Source organism: Betta splendens, chromosome 2, assembly GCF_900634795.4.
Source record: "Betta splendens chromosome 2, fBetSpl5.4, whole genome shotgun sequence".
In the NCBI taxonomy this organism is placed as follows: domain Eukaryota; kingdom Metazoa; phylum Chordata; class Actinopteri; order Anabantiformes; family Osphronemidae; genus Betta; species Betta splendens.
The window spans coordinates 24833126-24844190 of NC_040882.2; the positions used below are offsets into that span (position 1 = coordinate 24833126).

The 11065-nt window shown below is 44.3% G+C and overlaps 2 protein-coding genes across 51 annotated transcripts in view; one reads left to right on the forward strand and one right to left on the reverse strand.

Annotated features, from left to right (window-relative positions):
• Positions 1-877, reverse strand: part of LOC114851386 (5,6-dihydroxyindole-2-carboxylic acid oxidase-like) — a 323305-nt gene extending 322428 nt beyond the window's left edge. For both annotated transcript variants that reach the window (XM_029143235.3, XM_029143236.3), the window contains exon 1: positions 738-877. The gene's annotated coding sequence lies outside the window, so the exon portion shown is untranslated. The remainder of the gene's footprint in view (positions 1-737) is intronic.
• The window catches only part of LOC114851385 (receptor-type tyrosine-protein phosphatase delta-like), a 269652-nt gene extending 258935 nt beyond the window's left edge, over positions 1-10717 (forward strand). For all 49 annotated transcript variants that reach the window (XM_029143182.3, XM_029143203.3, XM_029143194.3 and 46 more), the window contains 9 exons: positions 556-675; positions 760-914; positions 4383-4668; positions 5367-5545; positions 5628-5754; positions 5907-6032; positions 6799-6953; positions 7167-7302; positions 7607-10717. In XM_029143182.3, the coding sequence (XP_028999015.1) occupies positions 556-675; positions 760-914; positions 4383-4668; positions 5367-5545; positions 5628-5754; positions 5907-6032; positions 6799-6953; positions 7167-7302; positions 7607-7675 (1353 nt within the window). In that variant the 3' untranslated portion in view covers positions 7676-10717. The remainder of the gene's footprint in view (positions 1-555; positions 676-759; positions 915-4382; positions 4669-5366; positions 5546-5627; positions 5755-5906; positions 6033-6798; positions 6954-7166; positions 7303-7606) is intronic.
• Positions 10718-11065: the final 348 nt, after the last annotated feature.

Genomic DNA, 11065 nt, shown 5'->3' on the forward strand with positions numbered 1-11065 from the left:
CCATTCAAGTGGCGCAGAGCATCAGGAAAAAGGATGTGCTGATGAGTGTGCTGATATTTCCAGCACTCAACATACTGCTAAACCTGCAGCAAATCTAATGGACAATATGAAGAAAAACAATTGAATGGAAACCCTGTTATTTCCTCCCCAGCTCCAATAGCGCTTCCCTTTGTCAGCTGAGCAGTATAGCCATAATGGAACAGTGTTTTATTGGCCATTTACTGAGAAACAAAGCTGAATGGCAATAAAGCGGAGCGGATAATATGATTGGAAACTGTGGTTACCTTTGTAATTATAGAGTACGTCAGAACAATTAATAGCACTGTCGGCGCTATACAAATATCTTCTGCCATTTCATTGATCAGCAAAATCAAACCCAGTCAGTGGGAATGAGGACAATTTGTGCACTTACTGTATTTAACCGTTAATTCACTTGGTGGTTACTGTAGATGTGAAGCTGGCCGCCTTCAGGAAGCTCATTTGACGAATAAAGTCCAGGCTCATTTGTTTGAATTACCCTGATCTCTGCCTATTCCGTACGTAACTCTGCTGCAGGTGAAATGTGACCAGTACTGGCCCACGAGAGGGACCGAAACCTACGCTCTCATCCAAGTGACACTGCTCGACACGGTGGAACTGGCCACATACTGTGTCAGGACATTTGCACTTTTCAAAGTAAGCTCGATCTGAGGGCCATTAGCTAGCGTGACGCCGCGTGAGGTGAGGTGGTCACTAACCTTCCTTCTGGTCCACGTTCAGAACGGCTCGAGTGAGAAGAGGGAGGTGAGGCAGTTCCAGTTCACAGCCTGGCCGGACCACGGGGTACCAGAGCACCCCACCCCGTTCCTGGCCTTCCTGAGGCGGGTGAAAGCTTGCAACCCTCCGGATGCTGGGCCCATGGTGGTGCACTGCAGGTACGACATGACAAGTCAGGACAGTGAATTGCATGCATGTTAATGACAGCATGGGCCAAACAGGACATGAAGGACTATGAGGTTGGTCGCACCTAAATGAAAAACATTATCTCCTTTGCACCTGTTCAGCAATAGTTGAAGAGGAAGACACTGTTGCTCAAACATATCAGCCCCCTGGCTTATACAGATGACACTTAAATCTCGAGGTATTCTCAAAGCATAGTAATGTCACTGCCCTCGAGAAACTCCAACATCTCCTCCTACAACCTGACACGCAAACACACACAGACCTGTCATCTCTGCTGCTACGCCGCTGAGACTGTACATCAGCAGCCCACAAGTCCTCGGCTCATCCCCTGGGTTACTGCATCTGAAACAAATAACTTTCCACTTTCACGCCAACTTCACTTCCCTCAGCTGCATAAGCGGCCAGACTCCCAACAGAGGCACGAAGATATAACAGACTTTTGGCTCCCCTCAACTCATAAAGTCATCAAAGGCTGCACACAAGAGACCAAATGTGGCAGAAGAGTCAGTAAAAATAAAGAAACTGTGATAGTGAACGTAACAGATATAAACTTGTGTCAGAAAGTGACAAAAAAGGGAAAGGGGATTACTTTAGAATTGGAATTACCACATGCTGAAGTTAATTATAGCTAGTTGCTGAATCACTTCAAATTGAAAATCCTGACTTTTTACAATGAAGCAGAATGCGGGAATTAATGTCACTGTGCAGATGGGAGCTTTTAATTCCTCTGGCTTCCTATCAGATGTAGTCATTCCCCAGCGCCAAATCTTTTAAGAGGCGCAATTTTAAATAGAGCTGTGGTTTACATGCACATGCCTGCAAAATATTGTTAGCAGTGTTAAGCAGCTACAACGCAGATAAAGACCCCTATGAAACATGCCTGATTAGTTTGTGCACCAAACATTCAGTGCGATGTATTTCTGTATGTGGGCGTGCTGGAGCAGCGTTACCAGGTTCAGAGGACCTATTTGAACTAAGCTGTAGACTTTTAGCTACTCAGTCACCAGCAGAGGTCAGAAGGACAAGACACAATTAGTTTGACAAGAACAACTGAAAACGTAGAACCAACTGTATCCTCAGCATTAACGTGTGTTATGGCGGCGCAGTAGTTACTGTCACCTCCCAGAAGGCCCGGGTTCAAGTCCTTTCTGTGTGGCTCCATCTCATCCTCTGAAGTCAGTGTCAGTCAGTCAGGTCAGCTGGAGGCGCTCAAGTGCCTGTAGGTGTGAGTGTGAACGGGGGACCCGTCCACAGTCTCCTCCCCCCTCCGACGGCATGGCCCAAAGCTAGCGACCACAGAGACCCGCCACGGCTGAACCACAGCAGGGGGTCAAAGCAATGAGCAAGCATCGAAAGGGGAGCGTCTGCTTTTCACGTAAAAAAGGATTTCTGCAGGTTATTACTTACGCCATTAGCAGCCATGCTGTGATTCTGGTGAGTTTTAATGCTCAATGGGCAGAAAACAGAAACAGTGACAGGTTAGCTAACAGCGAGAGATTTGGTAACAATGCACGTGTAATTGCTTTCTCTGCTGCTCGCGCTTCGTCTTCTCGGAACTCACTGCAGCTGCATTTTACGCTGCTCTCTCTCCCGCCCCCTATTCCCTCATCTCCTGGAAAGCATATTAGCCTAAAACTTAATGTGCGTCGACGTCCAAAGCAGCTGGGCCTGACTGGCTGAGAAGCCGGTGTCAGGTCATTAGTGCAGGCGGCCTGCGAGCTCTGCGTCAAACGTACAGACGGCTCTCTGCACAAGCACAGACGCCACCAGCGCAGACGCCACCAGCGCAGACGCCACCAGCGCAGACGCCACCAGCGCAGACGCCACCACTACACACGTTCAGATCCTCTCCTGATCTTAAATTTAGGACAAATTGTGGTGTATACACAATGTAGTCATTTAGAAAACGAACTTGAGAACTACACACAAAAGGTCAAGATAAGAGCAGGCATCTCCGCCCACATGACACCTCCTCCCCCACTGTTTCTCTTCTCCCTCCGTCTCCCCAGCTCAGCGCTGTCACTCTGTCACTTATTCTCCAGCAGGTCATCACTCTCCCACATTCACGTCTGCACTGTAAAATGTTTTCAGATTAGAAACAGCTGGGCTAAAGGGGAGAAATCACTTCTGCTTTCTGCACCCCAAGGCCAGAGGTGTTCTCAGACCTGGATGTGATTCATTCTTCACATATCTCTGAGACGCCTTGGCGGCTCTTTCCTGACGGCATGTTTTGTAAGCGCCCTGGAGTCACGGGCTCAGTCACGTTCAGCCAGTCAGCCATTTTGAAAGTGATCATCATTTCATTTGTTAAAGCCAATGATTCCAAAACGTGTCTTATTCCATCCGCAGCACAGTCCCAGTATAGCATGGCACATTAAGCAGACTTGGCCTCCAGGGACCAACTTTACTCCCTGTTGAGATTTCCTTCTCAACCCAGGCCTTGTTCCTCAGAGCAAATGAAAAACAAATGCTCCATCAGGAGGAGGAGAGCATGGCTCACACCTCATGGGCATGTCAGCTTAATGGATTGAATAACCTATTTACTTTCGAGTGCCAAGTGCAAGCACTTGTCTTGTCAATGCTGTGCTTTGCGGCAGGTGGGAGGAAACTTAACCAACGAGATTTAACATCACACTGTCACCTTACGATTAATATATTGTCATCTTGCGTTACGCTGAGGCGTGCGGGTAATAAAACCAGTCATGTAAACAGGTGAACGTTTCTAAATTGCCAGCAATCTGCCAAAAGAGACCACATTTATAGACTGGCCTGCGGGGAGAGGTCAACAAACAGTAAACCATTGCCCTCTTTGTCTGACGCTGTTGTTCCATTGCAGTGCTCCACACTAATGTAAAACACAACTAATGTGCAGATGTGCCTCTTAATAAAGAGACCTGCATTTCAGCGCCTCTTCAAAGCCCGACAGAGCTTTTACGTGTACCGTGCTAATCTAGTTGTATTAACTAAAGTCAGCTGCCCTCCTGAGAAGTTACTGGCACATTAATGAAGGACTATCTGCCTTCACCTGTGCATCAGGTGCAGCGGCGCTTTTCAGGCCAACGAGATGAAGGTGAGCGGTTGCTCGTGCGTCAGTGATTAGTCGTGGTGGGTTGAAGAGCACAGGTGGGGTCCAGAGAGGGGAGACTAGATTCAAATCCAGCAGTGAGACCGCCCGAGGTTTGGCTGCCAAGCCCTCTCCTCCACACAGCGCCACTTCAGATTTAATTACTCTCCAAGCCAAATGGTTCACCCTACAGTGACAAACTTGGCACGGAAAGATTATGTTTTGGCAATGTCACTTGGAGAAAGGGACTTCTTCAGATTTAGGCAGAAAAACCCCACAAAAGTTCCCCATCTACTGGACTTCCCTGTAATCTGAACACGTTGGTGAGTGGTATAATGGATCTGATCGAGCTAACACTCCTCTGTCGTGACCACAGCGCCGGGGTGGGACGCACGGGCTGCTTCATCGTCATCGATGCCATGCTGGAGCGGATCAAGCACGAGAAGACGGTGGACATCTACGGGCACGTGACGCTAATGCGGGCCCAGCGCAACTACATGGTGCAGACGGAGGACCAGTACGTCTTCATCCACGACGCGCTCCAGGAGGCCGTCAACTGCGGCACCACCGAAGTGCCCGCCAGAAACCTGTACGCCTACATCCAGAAACTGACGCAGATAGAGGGCGGAGAGAATGTCACCGGCATGGAGCTAGAGTTCAAGGTACAGGAAGCATCATGTGAAGCACACACACAGACTTTCCAGGCAGCACATTTTCACCCTTCGTAGCCAGTGGCCCAGTTGTCACAGCTTCGCCGCTATCATTAAACCTGCTAAACTCTTTTCCAGCTCCTATTAGGGCCGGCAGACAGCGTGGGGCCTGTGGTTCCCTCTTTGTTCCCGTTAGTGGCTCGATGTCGTAATCCAGCATAGGCTGCGTCTCCCTTTCGGATTTCCCCGTGCTTAACAGGGGTCTTGGTTTACATGAAATAGGTTTTTCCTCGCCACAGAACATTTGCTGGAGGGACCTTAGAAATCCACACTGCATGTACAATGAGGGGCTCAACCAACCCTATCCAGTCCTTTGCAGTCTGTGGCGTACACTCTGTTGACTTGCTTAACGCAGCCAGGCTTTGGTGCTTTGTGCTCTGACGGACGCTGTTTCCACTTAAGCGATAATAAACAGGACAGATTAGACTGCTCTCCTGTTCAGCCTAGGCTCACTTGGGCATCTATTACTGTGTTTTACCTTCTTGTGTTCTTATTCCTGACATTTTCACACGTCTGCCACACACAAGTATCACATTCTGAGCTTGATCTTTAACAAATCCCCACGGCAACTTTTTCATGCCTCAGGCTCCACAATTCAAATTGTTCTCAATGCATGACTGCTGAAAAGCATGTTTGTCTCTCCCGTGCAGCGTTTAGCCAACACTAAAGCCCATACGTCAAGATTCATCAGTGCCAACCTCCCCTGCAACAAGTTCAAGAACCGCCTTGTAAACATAATGCCATACGAGTCCACACGAGTGTGTCTTCAGCCCATCCGGGGAGTCGAGGGCTCCGACTACATCAATGCCAGTTTCATCGATGGGTACAGGTGAGCGCTCCAACAATCACCAGAGTTCAAATGGTTTAACATCACGTCTTTTTTCACTACGGCATTTCTACATTCCCCACAGGCAACAGAAAGCCTATATTGCCACGCAGGGACCACTGGCAGAGACCACAGAGGACTTCTGGAGAATGCTGTGGGAGCACAACTCTACGATCGTCGTTATGCTCACCAAGCTCAGAGAAATGGGCAGGGTACGCAAACTGTATGCTCTAACCTTGAACCCGGCATTACATAATAGATTCAATCAGCAGAAATAGTACAACTTGCACTTTCTATTGCGGGGATTAAACACATTCTAGCATGTGCTATAAAGTAAGAAGGTGTCCATATTCCACTCCTGCAGGAAAAATGCCACCAGTACTGGCCAGCAGAGAGGTCAGCCAGGTACCAGTACTTTGTGGTGGACCCCATGGCCGAATACAACATGCCCCAGTACATCCTGAGAGAATTCAAAGTGACTGACGCCAGGGTAAGCACACACTACAGCCACAGATTGAAAAGTCCTCAGTTGTTGCTTTAGTTGTGGGTGACGGGTTTGAGGCTTAACTTGCAAAGGAATCCTTCCACGTGCAGTTGCCTTGTCTTCCACCACGAGATCTGATTTAGCAACAGAATATTCTTAGTTACACATGAGAATTTGCTGGATTTATCACTGCAGTCGTCATTTGCTCAAAATGCTGGCTGCATGTCAAATATTTGTTTACACCAAACTATGGCCCTAAGTGTAACATACGCATAAATATATATTTGCGGTAATTATGACACATGTCAGTGTGTAAAAACAAATGTGATGCCGGCAGCAGAGAACTGCCAGAGTTCTTAATTCCATCAAAGGCTTACGCAGAGAACTGATGCAGGCTCCCTCTTTGTAGTGCATGTTACACCGTCTCTTCAATGGGATTGCATTCCTTATCAAGGGAATACAATATCACTTAAGTAATGCACACCCTCAAAGTCGATTCTCCGAGCACCCGGTCGAGTAGCACATCAAAGGAATTATCACACATTCAGGTAAAATGACAGACATCTGAAACATTTGCTCTGATGGTTCATACTTGACGCATGCTCCTGGGTTTTTCTTTTTTTAAGGAATGCCATCTCACGCTAGAAAACTGAGAAATGAGGGAGACTAAACCGCCACAACTAACCAGCTCTTTCCCAGTGCTGATTGCCTTTAACACTACAGTATGTTTCACAAGTCAGTGATGATCCGTTGTTCCCTCTCGTTCTCCCAGGATGGACAGTCACGGACAGTAAGGCAGTTTCAGTTCACAGACTGGCCTGAACAAGGAGTGCCAAAATCAGGAGAGGGCTTCATTGATTTCATTGGCCAAGTACATAAAACAAAAGAGCAGTTCGGCCAAGACGGACCAATCTCAGTCCACTGTAGGTAAGCGATGATCTGGTATAATGCACCATTTGTAGCGTTTGGATCAACTAAATATTCTTTGGGTGTCTCCAGGGCAGGAAACAGACATTACAACACAAATCCTACAAACAAACATCTAATTAGCATATTGGCACGCAAATCTGATTTAGAAGCAACTATTTTTTCTCAGGCATCAACTCTAACTTCCTTTTGCCCTCTCGATCTCTCGCACAGCGCGGGTGTTGGTAGAACTGGAGTTTTCATCACCCTCAGCATCGTCTTGGAACGAATGAGATACGAAGGCGTAGTAGACATTTTTCAGACGGTGAAAATGTTGCGGACGCAGAGACCAGCCATGGTGCAGACAGAGGTGAGATTATTTTTCATCATTTCTTTCCCACTATCCTTACAAAGTAAACAACGTACAAACTGTACTGTGGCTGCTACAGTAAGATTCAGCTCTTTTGATCGTATACTCGCCTTACTTGCCTGAGAGGTCCGATGAGATTGTTAAAGACTATGAATTATTAAGTAGCTAAACTAATCTATACGCAGTAATTTCACCTCACATTCCAGAATGACTGCCCGTTTTCTCACATGCATGTTGTTCAGGTTTAAGGCAGTACAGTAGAACTGGGATCCCCATTAAAAAAGCTGTGTCGCTTTGTTTCCAGGATCAGTACCAGTTCTGCTACAGAGCTGGCCTGGAGTACCTGGGAAGCTTTGATCACTATGCAACGTAGGAGACCCAGTATTGGAGGAAAAAAGCAGAGGGCCCTTTGGAAAGAAAACCCAGCGAGCCTCTCTTCTGAGCCATAAATTCCTGCTTGAGAAAGTACTCCTTAACTCCTGCTAACAACTCATTAAGTGTTGGATGTGTGACATGACTTGTCAAAAAATGAAAAAGAAGATTCCCGGAGGACCAAGTATTTCCCAACCCCAATAAAAGGCTCGCTTTGACTGTGTCAAAGTGGGAGAATCCTGACTGTTGAAGCATCGTACGGAATTACCTTTTTCTTTTGCTTCAAGGATTTGTTTTGGGGTTCATAAAAACTGAGTGAACCCAACACTACAAAAAAGTAAACGAACAACAATGACATCGTCAGAAGTGCATCAGTGAATATGAACCATTACGAGAGGCATTGGAGGCACACAGAATTGCGGCGGAAAAAACAATGCACATTGTAAAGATAAAAAAAATCAGTTTCACAATCAAGTACACACAGACAACCCATCGAAAAAGAAGACAATGCTTGATCCACGACAGCAGGACAGACTCAAAGTAATAATGAATAAATACTCCTTTTCCTGCCACTACGTTCATCATCTAAATTTTTGGGAGAGGGTAAAGTTAAAAAGTTCTATGAAATAAATAAAATTATTGATTTAGTTTTTTAGTACTTTATTATACAGCTGATGTGCTTTTTTTGAACTGTGTGAATTTCCTTTTTTTACACAAATGTATCGCTTGGAGAAAAGTGATATTTCCGTAACTCTTCATTTTTCTTAAGCTGTAGAACTGTTCTGACGTACGTGCTGTTTTGCAGAGAATCTCTTTGCGTTTTCCCCTGTTTTTTGGTTTGCTTTAAGTTCGGGCCCATTTTGTTTGCGGAACAAGATTCAAACCACCGAAACGTAACTTTGTTCCGTGGTTATGTTTTGGTCTTGAATTTTTTGCCTGTTTTTGTCCATGATCACATACAGTACATGGTAACTTAATTACTACCCACATGATAAACTGGGGCTTTGTGGAATCAACAGGGATGAGCAAAGTATGAAGTTGCTGCTACCGATTATCTTAGTTCTTCCATGTTAGAATGATGATAAGCGACACCCTGATGGATTTGATAGGATATACGAATATATATAGATTGCCAAATATATGTAAAAATATTAAAGTATATATATTACATGATATATATATATAATTATAAAGTACATAGTTTGAGTAAAAAGTCTATGAAATATATGGATTCTAAATTGAGAGTTGTGTGCTATGGGGGAAATGAAGAGATTTTTCACTGGAATGCACATCAGTAGGACAAACTGTAATCTGATTCAGTGCATCTTTTCTTGTGCAATAAATACGTGTGTTTTTGGGTAGGGTTTTATGTGGCTATGTTATTCACTTTTGACAATGTTGTCTCCCCCCCACCCCACTAGCGAGGAGGTGTGGGAGTGGGATTGTCAGATGCCAGTCAAAGAATCAGTGGTGCATTTTTTTTTATTCCGGGCTCTTTCACAGTCTGTAATTATAGGCTCAGCCACATTCACCGCTCCACACAATAGGTAAGGTACAAAAACGTCACTTTCTTGTGGTCCTTTAAAGCATTCGACGGTAATGACATTTCTTTTGATTTTGCATTTAGAGTGCCTTATATTTATGCCTGTTTTATAATGTTTCATTTAACATATTGTATCCTTTGAGTACTCCAGGCATTTAGTAAATGTAATGATATAGTTTATTTACCTTTAGTATTCATTCGTCACATGATGAGATTATATATGCAAATAAGAACATTTCAAGAACTCATACTTTTCATTTTCAGTGGCCTTATTGTGGCTGAGTGAATTAGAGTAACACTTTATAATAGATCACTATCTCAACGGAAAACTGTATCAATTTTCAAACAGTCAGGGATGACATGGCAGAATACTGGTCTCAACTAAACAGACACTAGTCCATCTCCAAAACGAATCTAGTGACGTACTGCATGTTCATCTTTTAAAAGCAGATTTGGTCCAATCGATGCCTAGTACAGGTCATCACTGAAGGGTTTCTTCTTCATGCCTTAGGTTTGAAATACAGACCGTGTGTCCCTGCAGAGAGCAGATGCAAACTAAACACCAGTTCTGTTATCCTGACAATGCTAAACAGTGTGTCTGTTGTGTGTCTAGTCTTTCTGTTGAGCAGTGTTATGAATCTCTCCGTACCCTCTGATGGCTTTGTGGATGTGCATTCCAGGTATTTTCTTTCCCTTGTTAACTCCAGCAGCATCCGTTTTCATTTTTGTCGACTGCTTAACTGATGTCTTTTGTCGTAAACTTTGAGCTATAAAGTGCTATTATTTAACCTCATGGCGGCTAATGTTATGTTATGTTCAAGTCTCGACGTATTTTCATTTTTCTCATCTCATTTTTGTTTTATTATTATTGATTTTTCACACGCATGGTAAAACATTGCAGAACGGCCAAAGCTGGCCTGGTAGGAGGATTTGCACTTTCTCTATCTTTGTACTATGCACTGCCCTATTGATTCTAAACCCAATAATATATTACTTGAACCCATCTATAAAAAGAAAATCTCCTCAAACGTTCACTTTGTGTGTATGTAAATAACACAGAAAAGGTATCAACTCCTGAAAAATACAAAAAAAAAAAGTTTGTGGCAAAAAGAGCATCCATTCTGATGCCATGGTTACTCCAGCAGATGACTTCAGAAAATCTGTCCCCCGACCATCTGTTCTCGTGGCTTTGCCATTCAAGCTTGGAGTGTCATCAACAGAAATAAACGTTGTGTTCTCTGCTCTATCTATCTCTCGTCTGGATGCATAGACTGAAAATTAAATAATGAAATTGTAAAAAAATGGCTTGTTAAAAAGATCATACAATTACCTCTGATTAGTTGTAAGCGTAAACTGTTTTTTTTTCTGAATGAAAGGAGTGCTTTTTATTTTCTTACTTAGGTTACATTGGTGGCGAAAGAAGTCTGTATGAAAATCAGTTCTTTGCTGACACAAGTTCCATTTGTTATAAATGAATTCTATTAAAAAATGTCAGTGTTATGCATCGGCGTTTCACTTGTTTCCCTCCACCTCACTCTGACTTCAAAAGACTGATGAAGCTATTTTACCCCTTACTGGTCTGGGTCCAACATATTATCCACTGTTCTCTCATGAAATGGGAAATTGAGCCTCGCCACATTTGAACAGATTTCCATCGCTCTGGTTTTTATGTCACTGATGTAAGCTACAATGAATCACCAGGGGAACCTTTGACAGATGAAGTGTAATGTTTTCGAAGCTGCCTTTCTCCCCAAAACACAGTCCCCCTAGTAACAAAGTCATGCGATACTCACAATTAAAATATACAGTACTGCACAATGCTTTCCTGAGCACAGTAAGAGTATTAGT